Raw genomic sequence first — 22,411 nt, 5'->3', positions numbered from 1 at the left:
TCATTTTTAAGATCAAATATCCGATTTTGAGGAGAAAATTTCTCCAGTTTTGGTTTAAAACCCAAATTCTGGGTAAAATCCATCAAATTTTGGTTTAAAATCCATCAAAATCTTCAAATTTGCGTTTAAAAAAATCAGGTTTTTATTCAACCCCAAATCATGTTAAATTAAGGGGGAAAACCACAAAGAAATAAATTCAAAATTGGGTAAAAATTAATCAAATTTTCTTTAAAAATCCATCAAAATCTTGAAATTTTGGTCAAAAACACCCCCCCCCCAAAAAAATCCCCTCAAAAAATGGTTGAATTTTTTTTAAAAATTGAATTTTGGTTAAAAAAAGGGAGAAATTTGTCAAACCTCAAAATTTAATTTAAAAAAACACACACACAAAAAAAGAAATTTTGGTGGTAAAAAGAAAAAAAGTTTGAAAAAAATTCGATTTTTGGTAAAAAAAACCCCTTAAAACTTCTCAAAATTTGGTTAAAAATCTGCAAAAAATTCAAATTTTGGGGGAAAACCCAACAAAATCAAGTTTTTGTCCAAAAAAAAGAGTCCAATTTTAGTAAATAAAGAGAAATTTGAGTTCAAAATCCACAAAAATTCAAATTTTGGGTCGAAACCATCAAATTTTGCTTAAAAATGCTCAAACCCTTGAAATTTTAATTAAGGAACCCTCCTAAAAATTCTGATTTTGGGTTAAAAAAATCTGATTTTGAGTTCAAAAAAATCCTGATTTTGGTTCAAACCCTTTCAAACTTTGGTTAAAAAAAAATTAAACTTAAATTTTGGGTTTAAAAAAGTCCAATTTTGGCTCAAAATCTACAAATATTTTAAATTTTGGTCCGAACCACCCCAAAAAGCCCCGAATTTGGGTCAAAACTTGCCCAAAAGCCTCAAAATTTTGTAAAAAAAACATCCTGAAAACATCAAATTTTTGTCAAAACCACCAAAAAATCCTCAAATTTGGGCCAAGCTCATCAAATTTGGGTCAAACCTCCCCCAAAAATCTGCAAATTTGGGTCAAAACTGCACTAAAACCTCTAAATTTTAGTCAAAACCCTAAAAAAAATATTAAATTTTGGGTCAAAACCCTCAAATTTTGGTCAAAACCTCCCCAAACAATCAAATTTTGGGTCAAAACCTCCCCAAACCTTTCAAATTTTTGGGTCAAAATCACTCAAAATCCTCAAAAATTTGGGTCAAAATCACCAAAAATCCTCAAAATTTTGGCCAAACGCAGCAAAATTTTGGTTCCAAACCACCCCAAGAACAACAAATTTTCACCAAAACGCCAAAAATTTTCACCCAAACCACTCCAAACCTTCCAATTTTCACCCAAATCTCTCAAATTTTGGTCCAAACCCCAAATCTCTCCAAATCATCCCAAAAATCTCTCCAATTTTGCTCCCAGAATCTCAAAATTTTGGTCCAAACCACCCCCAAGAACAACAAATTTTCACCGAAACGCCAAAATTTTCACCCAAAACTTCCAATTTTCACCCAAAGCACCTCAAATCTCTCAAAATTTGGTCCAAACCCCAAAAATCTCTCCAATTTTGGTCCCCAGAATCTCAAAATTTTGGTCCAAACCACCCCCAAGAACCTCAAATTTTCACCAAAACCCCAAAAATTTTCAAACCGTCCCAAAACTTCCAACTTTCACCCCAAAACTGGCGAAACCACCCTCCTAAAAAAATAAAAAAACCCAAACAAAACCAAAAGAATTGGAAAAAACTCCCCCAAATCTTTATTCTCTAATAAAACAAGCGGCAGGCGCGATGCCCCTCCCACCCCCCAAATCCCCCAAAATTCCCCCAAAATTTCCCCCAAAATCTTTCTGGGACACTGAATTCTGTCGATTTTTTTTTCCGGGTCGGTTCCAAGGTTTTTGCCGTTGATTTTTTTTGGAGGATTTGGAAGATTTGAGGTCGAGGTTTCGGGTGGGGTCGGGACTTTTCGGGTGGGTTTGGAGCAGTTTTGGGCGGGTCGAGTTAATTTTTGGGCGGTTCCCAACCGGTTTTTTGGTAAATTCAAACTGTTTTCACCGATTTCAAACTGGTTTTAAAGACCTTTCCGTTGGGTTCGACCCCTTTTTTTTTTTGATGGTTTCAAACCATTTTTTAAAAGTTTCAAACTAATTTTTGATGGGGTTTTTAGGCCAATTCTTTGGGCTTTCAAACCATTTTTTGGTTGTTTCGAGACCTTTTTGTTGGGTTTTGACCCATTTTTTTTTTTCTCGTTTCAAGCCATTTCTGGTGTGTTTAGACCAATTTTTGATGGTTTCAAGACCTTTTCAGTTGGGTTTGGGTCATTTTTTCATGGTTTCAAACCGTTTTTTGATGGTTTCAAACCCTTTCTGGTGGCTTTAGACCAGTTTTTGGTCGGTTTATAACCATTTTTTGGTGGGTTTAAGACCTTCCTGTCGGGTTTTGACCAAGTTCTGGCGGTTTCAAACCGCTTTTGGTGCTCTCAGGCCAAATTATTTGATGGTTTCGAGACCTTTCTGTTGTGTTTTGACCCATTTTTTGATGGTTTCAAACCATTTTTGGTGGGTTTAGGCCAATTTGTGGGGCTTTCAAACCGTTTTTGGTGGTTTTAAGAACTTCCTGTTGGGTTTAGACCAATCCTCGACAGTTTCAAGACCTTTCTGTTGGGTTTTGACCTGTTTTTTGGTGGTTTCAAACCATTTTTGGACATTTCAGGCTAATTTTTGGTGGCTTAAACCGATTTTTTGACCGTTTCGAGACCTTTCCATTGGGATTACACCGATTTTTTTTCACGGTTTCAAACAGGTTTTGGTGCTTTTAAGACCTTTCTCTTGGCTTTTGATCAAGTTTTGGGTGGTTTCCAACTGGTAATTTTGGTAAATCTTGGATTCAAACAATTTCGGTCGGTTTAAGACTTTTCCATTGGGTTTGGGCCGGGGGTGGGTGTTGATGGTTTCAAACCATTTTTTAAACGTTTCAAACCATTTTTTGGTGCGTTTAGACCAATTTTTGATGGTTTCAAGACCTTTCAGTTGGGTTTGGGTCATTTTTTCATGGTTTCAAACCGGTTTTTGATGGTTTCAAACCCTTTCTGGTGGCTTTAGACCAGTTTTTGGTCGGTTTATAACCATTTTTTGGTGGGTTTAAGACCTTCCTGTCGGGTTTTGACCAAGTTCTGGCGGTTTCAAACCGCTTTTGGTGGTTTCAGGCCAAATTATTTGATGGTTTCGAGACCTTTCTGTTGGGTTTTGACCCATTTTTTGATGGTTTCAAACCATTTTTGGTGGGTTTAGGCCAATTTGTGGGGCTTTCAAACCGTTTTTGGTGGTTTTAAGAACTTTCTGTTGGGTTTAGACCAATTCTCGACAGTTTCAAGACCTTCCTGTTGGGTTTTGACCAATTTTTTGGTGGTTTCAAACCGTTTTTGGACGTTTCAGGCCAATTTTTGGTGGTTTAAACTGATTTTTTTATGGTTTCAAACCACTTTTGGCGCTTTTAAGACCTTTCTGTTGGGTTTGGACAAATTTTTGACACTTTCATACCATTTTTTGGTGGTTTCAAGTCAATTTGGGGGGGCGTTTGACAAATTTTTGAAGCCTTCAAGATATTTCCATTTGCTTTGGACCAACTTTTGGTGGTTTAAACCATTTTTTTTTGACAGCGTCAAGACCTTTCTATCGATTTTAAACCAATTTTTGATGGTTTCGAGCCACTTTGGTTGGGTTTGGACCCATTTCTAGCGGTTTCAAGCCATTTTTAGTGACCGTAGGCCGATTTTTGGCGCTTTAAAATGGTTTTTTGGCAGGTTTAAGACCTTTCTGTCGGGTTTTGATCAAGTTTTGGGTGGTTTCCAACTGCTTTTGGTAAATTCAACCCATTTTTTTGGTGGGTTAAAAACTTTTCCGTTGAGGTTTGGGCTGTTTTTTGATGGTTTGAAACATTTTTTGATGGTTTCAAACCGTTTGGGGTGGGTTTAGGCCAATTTTTTGATGGTTTCAAGACTCTTCCGTCAGGTTTGGATCCTTTTTTTTTGATGGTTTCAAACCATTTTTTGGTGGTTTCAAACCATTTTTGGTGGTTTCAAACCATTTTTGGTGGTTTCAGACCAATTTTTGATGGTTTCAAGCCCTTTCTCTTGGGTAAACCCCAACTTTTGGTGCCTTTCATCCATTTATGATCATTTCAGACTCACTTTTAGCCGTTTCAAGCCAATTTTTTGTCTCTTTGAACCAACTTTTGACGCTTTCAAGACTTTCCCATTGCTTTCCCACCTTTTTTTTTTTTTTGACTTTCAAGCCATTTTTGATATTTTTTGAGCCAACTTCCATCACTTTCAACCCCTTTTTTTTGCCACGTTCAAGCCGATTCTGGATGGTTTCAATATCTTGTCTTGGTTCCTCACCGTTTTTTTTGTCGCTTTGCCACCAATTTCTGTCACTTTCCAGCCACTTTTGATGGTTTCAAGCCATTTTTGATGGTTTCAAACCAACTTTTGATGGCTCCAACCAATTTTTTTGGTGGTTTTAGGATCTTTCTGATTAGTTACGACCAATTTTTTGATGGTTTCACCCATTTTTTTGGTGTTTCAAGACAAATTCAAGTAATTTTCGATTCTTTCCCAGCATTTTTTGCCTCTTTCAAACCACTTTTGACAGTTTCCCACCATTTTTTTTATCGTTTCAAGCCAATTTTTCCACTTCCGAGCCATTTCTGACCATTTCAAACCAATATTTGCCGCTTTCAAACCGCTCTTTGATGGTTTCTCACACTTTTTGCCACTTTCAAACCACTTTCGACGGTTCCCCACAATTTTTGCCACTTTCAAGGAATTTCTTGATGGTTTCAAGTTAATTTTTTTGCTTTCAACCCGTTTTTTTTGCCATTTCCAAGCGATTTTTAACCATTTCACACCGATTTTTGCCACTTCCAAACCACTTTTCCACGGTTTCAAGCCCGTTTTTTATGACTTTCAAACAGCTTTTATGGTTTCCCGCCATTTTTTGCTACTTTCAAACCGCTTTTGATGCTTTTCCCACCAATTTTTGCCACTTTCAAGCCCATTTTTTGCCACTTTTAAACCACTTTTGACCGTTTTCCACCATTTCTTGTCACTTTCAAGCCACTTTTGATGGTTTCAAGACAAATTTTTTCGCTTTCAACCCATTTTTGTCCCTTCCAAGCCATTTTCGATGGTCTCCCACTAGGTTTTGTCACTTCAAAGCCATTTTCGATTGTTTCAAGCCGATTTTTGACACTTTCATCCCATTTTTGATGGTTTCCCACCATTTTTGCCCCTCCCAAGCCGTTTCTCCGTGGTTTCAAGCCCATTTTACTCCCTTCAGGCTGCTTTTGATGGTTTCCCACCATTTTTGCCCCTTCCAAACCACTTTTGACGCTTTCCCACCGATTTTTTACCACTTCTGAGCCGTTTTCGACCGTTCCAAGCTGATTTTCACCGCTCCCAAACCATTTCTCCGCCGTTTCAAACCCACTTTTTTATGATTTTTCAAACCGCTCTCAACGCTTTCCCACCGGTTTTTTTTTTTTTCCAGCTTTTTATTCACTTCCAACCCCGCCCTCGCCGCCCTCCCGCCGCCGCTACTAAAATTCCCACATTTCCCGCCCCCCCCCAAACAAAACCGGGAAAAAAACCCCCCTCCAAAGTCCGTGTTATTTTTGTCGTTTATTTTTGGATCTGGAATATAAAAAGCCGCAGGTTGATGTTCTTGGCCGCCAGCAGTTTGTTGCACTCCACCGAGTCGACGATGGGCAGCGCCATGTAGTCGGTCTCGTTGCTCTCGTTGCTGAAGACGAAGTGGTAGATGACGGGGTTGATCTTGACGTCGTCGTAAGGCCCTTCCAGCAGGAGGAAGGAGCATTCCATGGGCGAGTTGACTTTGCTCTTGAGGATCAGCTGGAAGCTCAGGGTGCGCTTGCAGGAGAGGTTGGGGTTGCGCTCCGAGTCGTTGACGCGCGCCTTCAGCACCCAGGTCTGGTTGAGCACGGTGAGCCGCGGCGTCTCGTAGTACAGGCGCGTGATGAAGTCGTCGGTGCGGTACGGGCGGAATTGGACCTCTGGGGGAAGGGGAGGAAAAAAGGTCAAAAAAAAAAAAAAAACCAAAAAAAAAATTTGAGATGATGTGGAAAAAAAAACCTGAACCGGATCGATCGTTATCTGATGAAATTTCCGGGATTTTCACCGGATCCCAAAAGGATCCTGCAAAGTTTGTGGAATTATCAACAGAACCTATAAGGTTTCACCAGGATCCTGCAGCATTCCCAGAATTATTCCTGGATTCCAAAAGGACTCACAGTGATATCACAAAATTCCTCTAATTTTCATGGGATCCTAACAGGATTCACCATTATCCTACAACATTCCCTGATTCATCACCGTATCCCAAGTGGATTCATCGTTATCCTACAAAATTCCCAGAATTCCCATATCCCAAGTGGATTCATCATTATCCTACAAAATTCCCAGAATTCCCACAAGATCCTAATAGGAGTCACCGTTCTCCTACAAAATTCCCAAAATTATCACCAGAATCCTACAGAATTCCATGAATCATCACCAGATGCCAATAGGATTCAGCATCATCCTACAAAATTCCTGGAATTCTCATCAGATCCTACAAGAACTCACTGTCATCCTACAAAATTCGTGGAATTATTAACAGATCTTAAGAGGATTCACTGTTATCCTACAAAATTCCCAAAATTCTCATCAGATCCTATTAGGATTCACCATCATCCTGCAAAATTCTCAGATTTTTCACCAGATCCTACAAGAATTCACCAGGATGCTCCAAAATTCTGGGAATTATTCCCAGATCCCAAACTGGCAACATCCAGATCCTACAAAATTCCCCCAAATGATCACGGAATCCTACCAGGATTCATCATTATCCTACAAAATTCCTGGAATTCTCACCAGATCCTGACTGGGATTCCTACCAGGATCCTAAAAAATTCCTGGAATTCTTCCTGGATCCCCAAAAGGATTCTCCATTATCCAGTGAAATTCCCCAAATTCCCACTGCCCCATCCCAAATTCCTTCCTCTTGTCCAACCCCAAAAACAGGGAAAAACCTTCAGAAAATGCCAGAAAACCCCAAAAAACCTTCAGAAAACCTTCAAAAAACCTTCAGAAAACCCCAAAAAACCTTCAAAAAACCCCCCAAAAAACTTGGAAAAACAAACAAAAAAAAAAACTTCACCAAACTGTGGAAAAACCTCCAGAAAATCCTTGAAAACCTCAAAAAACCTTCAGAAAACCTTTGGAAAACCCTCGGGAAACTTTTGGAAAATCCCAAAAATCCTTTCTAAAACCTTTGGAAACCTTGGGAAAACCTTTGGAAAACCCCAAAAAAAACCCTTGGAAAACACAAAAAAATCTTTTAGAAAACCTTTGGAAGACATTTTAAAAACCTTTGGAAAACCACAAAAAACTTTGGAAAATCCCAAAAAAAACCTTGGGAAAATGGTGAAAAAGCTTTGGAAAACCCTTCAGAAAACCCAAAAAAAACCTTCAGAAAACCATGGAAAACTTTCAGAAAACCCAAAAATGCCTTCAGAAAATGTCAGGAAACCTTCGGAAAATCTTTGGAAAACCCCGAAAAACCTTCAGAAAACCCCAAAAAACCTTTGGAAAACCTCCAAAAACATTCACAAAACCTCGGAATACCTTTGGAAAACCCCAGAAAATCTTTAGAAGACCCTCCAAAGACTTTGGAAAATCTCAAAAAAACCCTTCAAAAAACATGGGGAAAGTTTTTTGGGAAACGTTCAGAAAAAATACTGGAAAACCATTGGGAAAAACCTTCAGAAAACCATAGAAAAATCTTCAAAAATCTTTGGGAAAAATTTGAAAAACCCCGGAAAACCCTTAGAAAACTCTGTAAACTCCCAAAAACTCCTTCATTAAACTGCGAATATTGAGGAAAAAAAAAAAATCAGCAAATCCTCCGCTTTGAAACTCGGCGAAAATTGATCCTGACGCTCAGAAATTCCCAAAATTTTCTCCAAAAATCCCCCAAAATTCCATGTTTTTGCGCCCATACCTGTGTAGCCAATCTTCTCGAAGCTGAGCAGGCTGAAGATGCTGTTGTAGAGCTGCATCTCTTTCTTGCGGCTCTGGTCCATCTCGTCCAGGATCTCCATCAGCTCGTTGCCCGTCTTGGTGGGGTGGCTGCACTCGGCCTCGTGCACGCACAGCTCGTGGAAAGGGCCCTGCCAGGGGCAGCCAATCCTCTTGTATTTGCATTGGGTCACCCTGAAGGGGAAAAAAAATAAAAATAAATGAGATTTTGGGGGGTTTTTTGGGGGCTTTTGGGGTTTTTTGGGGGGTGTTTTGGTGGGGTGGCTGCACTCGGCCTCGTGCACACAGAGCTTGTGGAAAGGGCCCTGCCAGGGGCAGCCAATCCTCTTGTATTTGCATTGGGTCACCCTGAGGGGAGAAAAAATAAAAATAAATGAGATTTTGGGGGGGTTTTTTGGGGGCTTTTGGGGTTTTTTGGGGGGTGTTTTGGTGGGGTGGCTGCACTCAGCCTCGTGCACACAGAGCTTGTGGAAAGGGCTCTGCCAGGGGCAGCCAATCCTCTTGTATTTGCATTGGGTCACCCTGAAGGGAAAAAAAAAAAAAATAAATGAGATTTTGGGGGTTTTTTTTGGGGGGTTGGGATTTTTTTTGAGGGCTTTTGGGGTTTTTTGGGGGGTGTTGAGGGGCAGCCAATCCTCTTGTATTTGCATTGGGTCACCCTGAAGGGAAAAAAAATAAAAATAAATGAGATTTTGGGGGGTTTTTTGGGGGGGTTTTTTGGGGGCTTTTGGGGTTTTTTGGGGGGTGTTTTGGGGTTTTTTGGGGGGTGTTTTGGGGTTTTTTTTGAGGGTTTTTGGGGGGTGTTTTGGTGGGGTGGCTGCACTCGGCCTCGTGCACGCACAGCTCGTGGAAAGGGCCCTGCCAGGGGCAGCCAATCCTCTTGTATTTGCATTGGGTCACCCTGAAGGGGAAAAAAAATAAAAATAAATGAGATTTTGGGGCGTTTTTTGGGGGGGTTGGGGTTTTTTTTGAGGGCTTTTGGGGTTTTTTGGGGGGTGTTGAGGGGCAGCCAATCCTCTTGTATTTGCATTGGGTCACCCTGAAGGGAAAAAAATTAAAAATAAATGAGATTTTGGGGGGTTTTTTGGGGGGGTTTTTTGGGGGCTTTTGGGGTTTTTTGGGGGGTGTTTTGGGGTTTTTTTTGAGGGTTTTTGGGGGGTGTTTTGGTGGGGTGGCTGCACTTGGCCTCGTGCACGCAGAGCTCGTGGAAAGGGCCCTGCCAGGGGCAGCCAATCCTCTTGTATTTGCATTGGGTCACCCTGAAGGGAAAAAAAATAAAAATAAATGAGATTTTGGGGGGTTTTTTTGAGTTTTTTTGGGGGGTGTTGAGGGGTAGCAAATCCTCTTGTATTTGAATTGGGTCACCCTGAAGGGAGAAAAAGGCAAAATTTGGGGAGTTGGGGGGTTTTGGGGTGGGAGGGACGAGTGAATTTGGGAAAAAACGTGGAAAATCAGAGTAAGGAAATTTGGGATGGATGTGGAGAATCAGAGTGGGAAATCTGAAATAAACGTGGAGAATCGGAGAGGGAAAATTGGGAGAAAAGGAGAAAAGCCAAGTGGAAATTTTGGGAGAGAAATGGAAAATCAGAGAAAGAAATATTGGGAGGAAAGGGGGAAATCAAGAGTGAAAATTTGGGAGAAACGGAAAATCAGAGTGGGAAGTTTGGGAAAAATGAGGCAAATCAGAGAAGGAAATTTGGGGGAAACGTGGAGGATCAAGAGTGGAAAATCTGGGAGAAAGGTGAGAAAATCAGAGTGGAAAATCTAGGATGGATGTGGAAAATTTGGGATACTCTGCTGGGAGTGGAACCTTCCTTCACAGAACCCTTCCAAAGTACCCAAATTCCCAACAAAAACCAGCCAGAATTCCCCAAAATCATCCAAAATTCCTCCAAAAAACCTTCCAGAATTCCTCCAAAAAAACTTCCAGAATTCCTCCAAAACCATCCAGAATTCCTACAAAAAACCCCTTCCACAATTCCTCCAAAAAACCTTCCAGAATTCCCCAAAACCAGCCAGAATTCCCAAAAAACAGCCAGAATTCCACAAAAACCAGCCAGAATTCCCCCCCAATTGAACAGAATTCCCAAAAATCATCCCCAAATTCCTTTAGACTGGATCCCAACTCTCACCTGTGCGGACAACACTCCAAGAAGAACTTCAGAGAATTTTAGGCACAAAACCAACCCATAACTACCAAAAATCACCTCAAAACCCCAATAAATCCCAAAAATCCCAAGAAATCCCAATAAAACCCAATAAATCCCAAGACAATTCCAAGAAAACCCATCCAGGACCATTCCCAGCCCTCACCTATCCTGGCACTCCTGCTGGTGCTCTGTGAAGGACTTCAGGAATTCTGAGGCGCAAAACCCGCAAAAAAAACCACCAAAAATCCCCCTAAAAAACCCCAAAAAAGTCCCACTAAATCTCCATAAATTCCCAAGAAAAACCCATAAATTCCAAGAAAACCCATCCAGGGCCATTCCCAGCCCTCACCTATCCTGACACTCCTCCTCCTGCTGCACGTCCAAGAACAACCTCAGGAACTCTGAGGCGCAAAACCAAACCTGAAACTGCCAAAATTCACTCAAAACCACCAAAAAATCCCAACAAAACACAAAGAATCCCAAGAAATTCCCAAGAAAAATCTATAAATTCCAAGAAAACCCATCCAGGACCATTTCCAGCCCTCACTTGTCCTGGCACTCCTCCTTCTGGTACCTCTCTGTCGTCCCTGAATTTCTTGCCTTCAAGTGTTTGAGTCTTTGCAGCAGCTTCTCACGCTGCTTCATGTAAACAATATTATATTATTAGAATTTATCTGTATGTTTTGCATTCTTGTTCTGTCCTGGGTTGCAGTGTAGGATGTACACAAAGTATTTATTCTATCACCATCTTCATGAACTGTTGAAACCAGGTGGGCTAGTGTTTTCCCAAGCCCCCTGCCTCTTCTGCTAATGACCTTTGGGGTGTCTCCTGCTAATGGCCCATGAGTCACAGGTAACTCCCTCCAGGGGTTATCTCTGTTAATGGGCCATCAAGGACCCATTTCACACTCCTCATGCTATTGTGAGATGCTCTGCCCAGGGGGAGGAGCCAAGCATTCTCACCTGGATATAAGCTGGTATGTGGGACAGTGCAGGGGCACTTACCCACTGGATTCCCAGAGGAGCAGAGCTCCCAGACCTTTCTACAGGATCACTGCTTCAGGAAGAGCACCTCACCTGGACTGCTTCCACCATCCTGCTCAGGTTGTATTCTGACTCTGTCAGTGATCCTTTGTGTTATTGCATTTATTTTATTTTACTTTTACCTTTTTACCTTTCTTCTTATTCAATTATATCTCTGACTTGGAGCCTCTCATTCATTTTTGCTTTCAAAACCACAACAAGGGGGTAACACCTCTCCAAGAGGATGGGGAGAACTTTTAGCCACAAAACCGACGTGAATCCACAAAAAAAATCCATTTTGCTGGCCTCACCTGTCCTGGCACTCCTCCTTCTGGTGCCTGTCGAGCAGGGAGCGGGGGAACTGGCGCGCGCAGAAGCCGCACTCGGCGGGCAGCTCGCTCACCGCCTTCTCCACGGCCAGGTTGCGGCAGCACAGGCTCTTGGAGATCTCGCAGCGGCAGTTGGGGCACGTGGCCTGCTCCTCCTTCAGCCGCGAGTCGGCCAGGAGGTGGATGAAGCACCCGGCGCACATCAGGTGCCCGTTGGTGCACTGGGGAGAAAACAATTAAAATCTCATTTTTTCTGATTTTTTTTTTTTTTAGGATTTTTCCTTCTTTTTTTTGTGTTTTTTTTTCCCTCCTTTTATTTTCATTTTTCCTTGTTTTATTCTCATTTTTCCTCCATTTTAATTCCCATTTTTCCTCGTTTTATTCTCATTTTCCCTCGTTTTATTCTCATTTTTCCTCGTTTTATTCTCATTTTTCCTCCATTTTAATTCCCATTTTCCCCTACCAGGTGTATGAAGCACCAAGCGCACATCAGGTGCCCATTGGTGCACTGGGGACAAAATAATATTTAAAATCTCATTTTTTCTGATTTTTTTTTTTTTTTTTTAGGATTTTTCCTTCTTTTTTTCTTGGTTTTTTTTTTCCCTTGTTTTATTCTCATTTTTCCTCGTTTTATTCTCATTTTTCCTCCATTTTAATTCCCATTTTCCCCTACCAGGTGGATGAAGCACCCAGAGCACATCAGGTGCCCCCTGGTGCACTGAGAGGGAGAAAATAAAATTTAAAATATCATTAATTCTGATTTTTTTTTTTTTTAGGATTTTTCCTTCTTTTTTTTTGTCATTTTTTTCCCCTCATTTTATTGTCATTTTCCCACATTTTTTTTCTCGTTTTTCCACAGCACCCGGCGCACATCAGGTGCCCCCTGGTGCACTGGGGAGAAAACAATTAAAATCTTTTTTTTTCTCTTTTTTTTTTTTTTTAGGATTTTTCCTTGTTTGTTTGGTTTTTTTTCCCCTCATTTTATTCTCATTTTTCCTCGTTTTATTCTCATTTTTCCTCGTTTTATTCTCATTTTTCCTCCATTTTAATTCCCATTTTTCCTTGTTTTATTCTCATTTTTCCTCCATTTTAATTCCCATTTTTCCTTGTTTTATTCTCATTTTTCCTCCATTTTAATTCCCATTTTTCCTCGTTTTATTCTCATTTTTCCTCCATTTTAATTCCCATTTTTCCTCGTTTTATTCTCATTTTTCCTCCATTTTAATTCCCATTTTTCCTCGTTTTATTCTCATTTTTTCCTCGTTTTATTCTCATTTTTCCTCGTTTTATTCTCAATTTTTTCTCGTTTTATTCTCATTTTTCCTCCATTTTAATTCAGGTGTCCCCTGGTGCACTGAGAGGGAGAAAATAAAATTTAAAATATCATTAATTCTGATTTTTTTTTTTTTTTTTAGGATTTTTCCTTCTCTTTTTTTGTAGTTTTTTCCCCTCATTTTATTGTCATTTTTCTACCTTTCTTATTCCCGTTTCTCCACATTCCTTGTGCACTGAAGGAGAGAAAATAATAAAAAAATATAAATTATTGTGATTTTTTTTTTCATTTATTCTATTTTTTTTCCTTCTTTTTAATGTTTTTTTTTCCTCATTTTATTGTCGTTTTTCCACCTTATTTATTGTGGGGTTTTTTCCTTTTTTTTTTTTGTTTTTTAGGATTTTTTCCCTGTTATTTATTCCTTATTTATCATTATTTTTCTTCTCATTTTTCCATCTTTTTTTCCCTCATTTATTCATGTTTTTTCCTATTCTTTATCCCAAATGTTCCACAGTTTTATCCTCATTTTTCCACCTAATTATTGTCATTTTTCCATCCCATTTCTTATGGTTTTCCTCTCTTATTTATTGATATTTTATTTATTAATATTATTAATACTAATATTAATACTTATTAATAATTTATTTCATATTTTCCCTCTTGTTAATCCCAAATATTCCCTTTTTTATTCTCGTTTTTCATTTCATTTATTCTCATTTTTCATCTCATTTACTCTAATTTTCCTCCCCTCGTTTATTCTCATTTTTATCTCAATTATTCTCATTTTTTTTCATCTTTTATTTACATTTTCCCCGTTCTCCCTCATTTCTTCTCATTTTTCCCCTCATTAATCTCTAATTTTTAAATTAATTAACTAATTAATCCCAGATTTCCTCTTGTTTTTTCCACCTAATTCCTCCTAAAAATTGAATTTCTTCTGATTTTCCTGCTCTCCTTTTCCAATATCCTCCCTCTTATTAATCCCAAATATTCCTGATTTATTCCCCTTTCCCCAATTTATTTATTAACATTTCCATTATTATGTTATTATTTATTTTAATTCACTAATATATTATTATTTATTCATATTTATTAATATTGTCCTTGATTTATTCCCATTTCCCCAATTTTTTAATTAATATTTTCATTCTTATGTTACTATTTATTTGAATTCACTAATATATTATTATTTATTTATATTTATTAATATTTTCCCCTAATATTAATTTTTTTTATTCTTCTTTTTCCACCCTATTTATTCTCATTTTTCCATCAAATTGTTGTTGATTTTTCCATTTTGTCTGTAATTATTACGTTTTCCTTATTATTATTTCTTATTATTAATTATAATTATTAATCCCTAGAATTCCTTATTTAATATTATTATTCTTTCACTTTTTTCCCCTCATTTTCTCCCCCCTTTATTATTTATTATTTATTATTATTAAATTTTTCATATTGTATTTTTTATTATTATTATTGTTATTTATTAATTATTTATTCCCGAATATTCCTCATTTTTCCACCTGATTTTTCAGCATTTTCCCACCTTTTGAATTCCCATTTTTCCACCTTTTTTCCCACAGAAATTCCACTGAAATTTCGAGAGAAAATTCCCCAAAATTCCGGGAAAATTTTGGGGTTTCCTGGACGGGATTTGATTTTTTTCCCACCAAAAAAAAACACCCACAAAAAAAAAAAGGAAAATAATAATTTTAAATTTTTAATTTAATTTTTAAATTTATTTTTAATTTAAAATTGAAAAAAAAAAAAAAAAAAGAATTTTTGAGAAATCGAGAAGAATTCCAAGAAAAACGAAAGAAATCCCCCCCATAAATCCAATTTATTTCAAGGAAATAAATGAGAATTCCAAGGGGGAAAAAGCCAAGTGAGAAGCTGAAAAAAAATCAAAAGAAATTTGTAAAAAAAAATTAAAAATAATTAAAAGAAAAAGAAAGAAATTCCTAAAAATTTTGAGGGAAATCCCAAGGAAATTGAAAGAAATTCCCCAAAAAAATCAAAATTAATGGAAAAAAAATTGAATTCCTCAAAATTGAAAGAAATACCAAAAAAAAATTGAGGGAAATTCCAAGAAATTGGAGGATTTAAAAAAAAAATTGACAAATTCCAAAAAAAAAATTGAAAGAAAATCCCTAAAAAATTCATTGGAATCCCAAAGACATTGAAATAATTTAAAAAAAAAATCAAAATAAATAATAATTTTAAAAAAATCAAAGAAATTCCCTAAAAGTTTTTTTTAAATTAAATAAAAAAAAAAAAGAAATAATTATTTAAAAAAAATTGAAATAAATTCCCAAAAAAACTTTTAAAAATCAAAGGAAATTCCCACCAAAATTGAAAGAAATTCCAAAAAAATTTGAGGGAAATTCCAACAAATTGAAAGAAATTCTCCCCAAAATTGAAAGAAATTCAAAGAAATTGAAAGAAATTTTTTAAAAATCTACCAAAATTTAAAAAAATTCCAAAAAATTTGAAATACAGTTTTAAAAAATCAAATGAAAATTTTAAAAAATCAGAAGAAATTCCAAAAACATCGAAAGAAATCCCAAAAAATCTCCAAAAAAAAAAAAAAAAAATCTCCAAAAAAATTATTTTAAAGAATTCAAAAAAATCAGAAATAAATCAAAAAAATTTGGGAAAAAAAAAAAACTTAATAGGAAAAAAACCCAAAAAAGTGAAAAAAAAAAAGTGAAAAAAATTTCCCAACAATGGAAAAAAATCAAAAAAAAAAAAGGGGAAAAATCCCCCCAAAAGTGGGAAAAATCCCCCCAAACTGAAAAAATCTCCAAAAATCGAAAAAAAAAATCCCTAAAGTTTGAAATTCATTCCCAAAAATGGGGAAAAAAAAAATTCTGAAAAAATTCTGGGAATTTTTAAGAAAAATTGGGAATTTCTTGAAAATAATTATGGGAATTTCCCAAAAAAAAAAAAAAAAAATAGAAGAAAATGAGTTTAAAAATCCAGGGGAATTCATTAAATATAAAAATCAAAATACTGGAATTCTAAAAGAAAAAAAAATTTAATAAATAAAAAAATTTGGGAATTCTCAAGAAAAGATGGGAATAAAAAAATTTTAAAAAAAGACATTTTCCCCTAAAAAAATGGGAATTTTTTGAAAAAATCAATAGAAATTCCCCCCAAAAAATGAGAATAATAATAATAATAAAAATAATAGTGAAAGTAAAATTAAAGATAAATAAAAAGGAAAATTAAAGGGAATTCTTTAAAAATCCATGAAAATTCTAAATTAAAAAAAAATGGGAATTCCACAAAAATCAATGGGAAATTCAGGAAAAAAAAGGGAATTTCCCCCCCAAAAATGGGAATTTTTCAAAAAAAATAAATGGAAATTCCCCCCAAAAAATGGGAATAAAAAATAAATTTAAAAAAATAAAAAAGGGAATTTTTAAAAAAATCCACGAAAATTTCAAATTAAAAAAGGGAAATTCACAAAAATCAATGGGAAATTCAGGGAAAAATGGGAATTTCCCCCCAAAAGTCTCAAATTTAATTTCTGGATTTGATCCTTTCCTGGAATTAATTTATCTTCAATTTAATTGAATTCTGGATTTAATTAATCCCTCAGTTTAATCCTATCCTGGGATTAATTAATGCCAGATCTCATTAAGTCTAATTAATCCGAGATTTCATTCAATTCCAGGTTTAATTAATCCCATCCTGGAAGTAATTAACCCCAAATTAATTAATTAATCCCAAATTTGATCCCATCCTGGGATTAATTAAACCCCAAATTAATTAATTAATCCCAAATTTGATCCCATCCGGGGATTAATTAAACTCCAAATTAATTAAATCCAAGGATTAATTGATCCCAGATTGGATCCTCTCCCCTGATTAATTAAATCCAGCTTTAATGAGATCCCTGAATTAATTAATCCCGACATTTAATCTGACCTGGCAATTAATTAATCTCAACTTTGAGCTCAGGTTTAATTCAATCCCGATTCCATCCTAGCCTCAAATTAATTAATCCCGGGATTTAATTAATTCCAGCTTTAATTGATTCATTAACATCTGGATGGGAGAGAACCTGGGATTAATTAACTCCAAAATGGGATTAAATTCAGGGATTAATTAAAGCTGGATTTAATTAATCCCAGTTTTAATTAATCCCTGAATTAATCAATCCCTGTCTTAATTAATCAATTAATTAAGCAATCCACTGGATCCCATCCCAGAAGTAATTAATCCCATCCCTAATCAATCCAGAATTAATCAATTATACAATTCCTGGATTAATCAATCAATCCCAGCATTAATCAATCACACCCAGCATTAATCAATCACACCTGGTATTAATTAATCTCAGCATTAATCAATGAATCCCCAGGTTAATCAATCAATCCCAGCACTAATCAATCAACCCCAGCACTAATCAATGAATCCCCAGGTTAATCAATCAATCCCAGCACTAATCAATCAACCCCAGCATTAATCAATGAATCCCCAGGTTAATCAATCAATCCCAGCACTAATCAATCAATCCCAGCACTAATCAACGAATCCCCAGGTTAATCAATCAATCCCAGCACTAATCAATCAATCCCAGCACTAATCAATCAATCCCCAGGTTAATCAATCAATCCCAGCACTAATCAATCAATCCCAGCACTAATCAATGAATCCCCAGGTTAATCAATCAATCCCAGCACTAATCAATCAATCAATCTCAGCATTAATCAATCAATCCCAGCACTAATCAATCAATCCCAGCATTAATCAATCAATCCCCAGGTTAATCAATCCCAGCACAAACCAATCAATCCCCAGGTTAATCAGGCAATTCCAGCATTAATTAATCAGCCCCAGCACTAATCAATCAATCCCCAGGTTGATCAATCAATCCCAGCATTAATCAATCAGCCCTAGTACTAATTAATCAATCTGAGCACTAACTAATGAGTCCAAGCATTAATTAACCAATCCCTCCATTCACTGATCCCATCCTGGACCCAGCAGGGGTTTGGTGGCCCTGAGGTGACAAAGGGACATTTGGTGGCCCCTGGTGCAGGGTTTGGTGGCCCTGGGACAGTTTGGTGGCCCCAGGGGGATTTTGGTGGCCCACGAAGGGACAGGGACACCCTGAGGGGGTTTGGTGGCCCTTGAGGTGACAAAGGGACATTTGGTGGCCCTGAGCTAACACTGGTGGCCCTGGAAGGGTTTGGTGGCCCATGAAAACACAGGGACACCCTGAGGGGGTTTGGTGGCCCCTGGATGGTTTTGGTAGCCCTGAGGGGACATTGGTGGCCCTGGAGGAGGTTTGAATGGCCCATAAAGGGACAAATGAGGGGTTTGGTGGCCCCTGGTAGGATTTTGGTGGCCGATGAGGGCACAGGGACACCCTGAGGGGGTTTGGTGGCCCCCGAGGTGACATTGGTGGCCCCTGGGAGGGGATTGGTGACCCATGAAGGGACAAGGAGCCCCTGAGGGGGTTTGGTGGCCCCCGAGGTGACATCGATGGCCCTGAGGGGGATTTTGGTGACCCATGAAGGGACAGGGACACCCTGAGGGGTTTTGGTGGCCCCTGAGGGGACAAAGAGGGGCTGGAGGCAGTTTGGTGGCCCTGAGAGGACTTTGGTGACCCCTGAGGTGACATTGATGGCCCTGAGGGGGACTTTGGCGGCCCCTGAAGGGACAGGGACACTCTGGGACACTTTCGGTGGCCCTGAGAGAACATTTAGTAGCCCATGCCGGCCCAGAGCAACCCTGGGACACTTTTGGAGGCCCTGAGGGACCAGGAGGTGACAAAAAACCCCGAGGGTGACACTGGCTGTCCCTAAGGGGAGGTGACAATGCCACTAGGGGGGTGACAGTGCCACCAGGGCTCGTCTCGATGTCTCCGAGGAGGTGAGACTGCCACCATCCCCTCCCGGCTTCTCCCGGTGCCACCTCAGTGTTGTCCCGGTGCCATCACCGCCTGTCCTCGTGTCCCCAAAGGGATGTCCCGATGTCCCCAAGGGGGTGGCGCTGCCCTCATCCCCTAGCGACTTTCCCCCATCCCCTCAGGGCTTCTCCCGGTGCCACCTCAGGGTTGTCCCGGTGCCACCACCGCCCGTCCCCGTGTTCCCAAAGCTGTCCCCACGTCCCCGCACCTGATAAACGGAGGCCTTGGGCAGATCGAGGCATACGGTGCAGCAGAGCACGGAGTAGAGCCGCTCCTCCAGCTTCACGCTGCCCGCCGCCCCCTCCGCGCTGCCGCCGCCGCCGCTCCCGGCCGCCCTCAGCCGCTTCTTGGGCGGCGCGTCGGGATCGGCTCCCGCCTCCAACAGCAGCGCCGCCGCTTCTTCGGCTCCGCCGCTTTCGCCGCCGAGCGAAGCCGCGGCCGCGGGGCCGGGAGGGGCCGCGGAAGGAGCGGAGGGAGCGGCGGGGCCGCCGCCGGCATCGCGCTCCTCCGGCCCGGACATCGCCGCCATCGCCGCCGCCTCACCCCGCCGCCATCTTGGCCGCCCTCACGGCTTCCCCTCAGGGGTGGAGCCAATCAGAGCGAGGGAAAGGCGGGGCGGGAAAACAGGTGGCCAATCAGAGGGCGAGGGAGGAGGAGCGAAGGGTGAGGGGGCCAATGAGAGGGTGCGGGCTGGGGTTGGGGGCGGGGATACCAACGTCGCCGCCGTCAGCTGCCGGTGGAGGGGGCGGGATTTGTGACGTCATTGAAAATAGGCCAATGGGAGAAAGGAGCGATTATGGGCGGGGCTTGACGGCGGGGCTTGTGGCGGGAGCGCTCGCGGAGGGGCGCCCTCGGGGCCACAAGTATAAACCAGTATGGACCAGTATGGAACCAATATGGACCAGTATAAACCATTACGGACTAGTATGGACCAGTAAGGACCAGTATAAACCACTATGGACCAGCATGGACCAGTATACGACCAGTATGGGACCAGTATAAACCAGTATGGACCAGTATGGGGCCAGTACGGACCAGTATAAACCACTACGGACCAGTATGGACCAGTACAGACCAGCATACACCAGTATAAACCAGTATGGACCAGTATAAACCACTAAGGACCAGTATGGACCAGTACAGACCAGCATACACCAGTATAAACCAGTATGGACCAGTATAAACCACTAAGGACCAGTATGGGGCCAGTTCAGACCAGTATGAACTAGTATGGACCAGTAAGGACCAGTATAAACCCTCACCCCAGATTACCACCCCAGGGACCCCAAAGTGCCACCTCATGGTCCCCAAAATGTCACCCAGGGACCTGAAAGTGCCACCCCAGAGTCACCGCCCCAAAGTGTCACCCCGGGGACATCACCCCAAATTGTCACCCAAGATTGTCACCCCAGGGTGCTGGGACAGGGACCCTCATCCCAGATTGTCACCCAAGGGACCCAAAGTGCCACCCAAAGGACCCCAAAGTGTTGCCTCTGGCTGCTGTGACAAACCCAATGCCACCACACAGTGCCACCACTTCTGTCACCTCAGTGCCACCACCTTGGTGTCACCACTGTTGTCACCTCAGTGCCACCACAGTGCCACCATCCCTGCCACCTCATTGTCACACAGTGCCACCACCCCTGTCCCTCAGTGCCACACAGTGTCACAGAATGTCACCCTCCATGGCCCTCCTCAGCCCCCGCAGTGTTCCCAACAGCGCCACCCTCACCCGGGGGACACCTTCAGGTGCCACCACGTCCCCAAGTGCCACCACCCCTGCCCGTCAGTGCCACCCCAGAGACCCTCAGTGCCACACAGTGTCACACGATGTCCCCTCAGCTCTTTACTTGTCACCCTCTGTCACTCCCCTGAGCTCCCTCAATGTCCCTGACAGTGCCACGCTGGCCACCACCCTCACCCAGGGGACACCTCGAGGTGCCACCACGTCCCCAAGTGCCACCAGTGCCGCAGCCACCGCACCAGTGACGCTCCCGGCCAGTGCCGCCAGCACCAGCAGTGAGCCCGACGTCAGCGCGGTGACAAAGTGACAAACCAGGGCGCGGCCGTTCCCGGGCCACCGCCAGGACACTGCGGCCACCGACGTCACTGAGGCCAGCAGCAGGTTGGCGGTGGTCCTGTCCCCACCGAGCAGGTGACAACCAAAGGCCACCAAGGGTTGGGCCAGCACGGAGGTGACCCAGGAGCCCAGCATGGGGTCCTCCTTGGGGACGCTTTGGGGACAGCTCGGGGACAGGGCGTCGCTGGCAGCAGCCAGGGCCTGCAGGAGGAAACCGGCGGCAGGACCACCTGTCACCTGTGGAGACATGGGGACACCTATCACCTGTGGGGACATGGGGACAATGTCACCTGTGGAGACATGGGGACACCTGTCACCTGTGGGGACATGGGGACAATGTCACCTGTGGGGACATGGGGACAATGTCACCTGTGGGGACATGGGGACACCCGTCACCTGTGGGGACACAGGGACATGGGTGGCACAGGTGACATGGGTGATGCAGATGGCATGGGTGACACAGGACAGGTGACATGAGATAGGTGACACGGGATGGCACAGGTGACTCTGGATGGGACAGGTGACACAGGACGGGTGACACTGTTGCCCCCTGTCCCCTCAGCATCCCCTGTCCCCACCCTCCCCCAGGCCCTGCCTGTCCTCCCAATGTCCCCAATGTTCCAAATCCCTCCAATGTCCCCAAGGTGTCCCCAATGTCCCCCCATCCTAATGTCCTCAATCTCCTCAATGTCCCCCAGTGTCCCCAATCCCTCCAATGTCCCCCAGTGTCCCCAATCCCCCCAGTGTCCCCAATCCCCCAGTGTCTCCAATGTCCCCTAATGTCCCCAATATCCCCAATGTCCCCCAATGTCCCCAATCCCCCCAATGTCCCCAATGTCCCCCAACGTCCCCAATCCCCTCAATGTCCCCTACCTGTCTGGCGTGGAGGGCACAGCCCAGGCTGGTGACACAGAGCAGCGCCTGTCCCAGGGCCATCCCAGTGTCCCCACCAATGTCCCCCATGGCTGATGGGGACAATCCCTGGAGACCTGCAGGGACAACAAGGGGTCAGAGCGTCCCCTCCCTCCCCGCCCCCGAGTGCCACCTCCCCCGTGTGTCCCCATGTCCCTCAGGTGTCCCCCTGTCCCGTCCCCTGTCCCGTTGTCCTTCCTGTGTACCCAAGCCCCCTGTCCCCCCCTATCCCAGTGCCACCCCTGTCTCCATGTCTCCCCCATGTCCCCATCCAGTCCCGGTGTCCCCATGTCCCTCCCCTGTCCCCATGTCCCCACCATGTCCCCAAGCCCCTCCAGTCCCGCTGTCCCCGTGTCCCGCCCCCGGTGTCCCCAAGCCCCCACCCGGTGCTCCCCTGTCCCCCCCTTTTCCGGTGCCACCACATCCCGGTGCCCCCTCCTGTCCCCACGTCCCGCCATTTTCCCGCTGTCCCCGTGTCCCTCAGGTGTCCCCGTGTCCCTCAGGTGTCCCCGTGTCCCTCAGGTGTCCCCAAGCCCTCCCGGTGTCCCCCGGTGCCCCCCCCACCCGTCCCCGTGTCCCCCCGGGTACCGCCGGTTCCGGCAGCGCGCGCGGGGCTGAGGAAGGGGCGGG

At 42.2% G+C, this 22,411-nt stretch overlaps 2 protein-coding genes across 2 annotated transcripts; both read right to left on the bottom strand.

Annotated features, from left to right (window-relative positions):
- Positions 1–4,744: 4,744 nt before the first annotated feature.
- Positions 4,745–19,774, bottom strand: LOC310909455 (zinc finger TRAF-type-containing protein 1-A-like). Its single transcript, XM_083861294.1, has 4 exons — positions 18,998–19,774; positions 11,573–11,811; positions 8,051–8,262; positions 4,745–6,062 (listed from the first exon to the last, which is right to left on the bottom strand). Exons 1-4 carry the CDS (start codon positions 19,316–19,318, stop codon positions 5,671–5,673), a joined length of 1,164 nt encoding a protein of 387 aa, XP_083717420.1. The 5' UTR covers positions 19,319–19,774; the 3' UTR covers positions 4,745–5,670.
- Positions 19,775–19,899: 125 nt separating this feature from the next.
- Positions 19,900–22,411, bottom strand: TMEM276 (transmembrane protein 276). Its single transcript, XM_083861280.1, has 3 exons — positions 22,370–22,411; positions 21,743–21,858; positions 19,900–21,133 (listed from the first exon to the last, which is right to left on the bottom strand). Exons 2-3 carry the CDS (start codon positions 21,830–21,832, stop codon positions 20,636–20,638), a joined length of 588 nt encoding a protein of 195 aa, XP_083717406.1. The 5' UTR covers positions 21,833–21,858; positions 22,370–22,411; the 3' UTR covers positions 19,900–20,635.

This window comes from Zosterops lateralis (assembly GCF_965231275.1).
Source record: "Zosterops lateralis genome assembly, chromosome: 1".
Lineage (NCBI taxonomy): Eukaryota > Metazoa > Chordata > Aves > Passeriformes > Zosteropidae > Zosterops > Zosterops lateralis.
The sequence above is the reverse complement of the archived record's forward strand: the minus strand, read 5'-3'. Positions and strand labels throughout refer to the sequence as shown.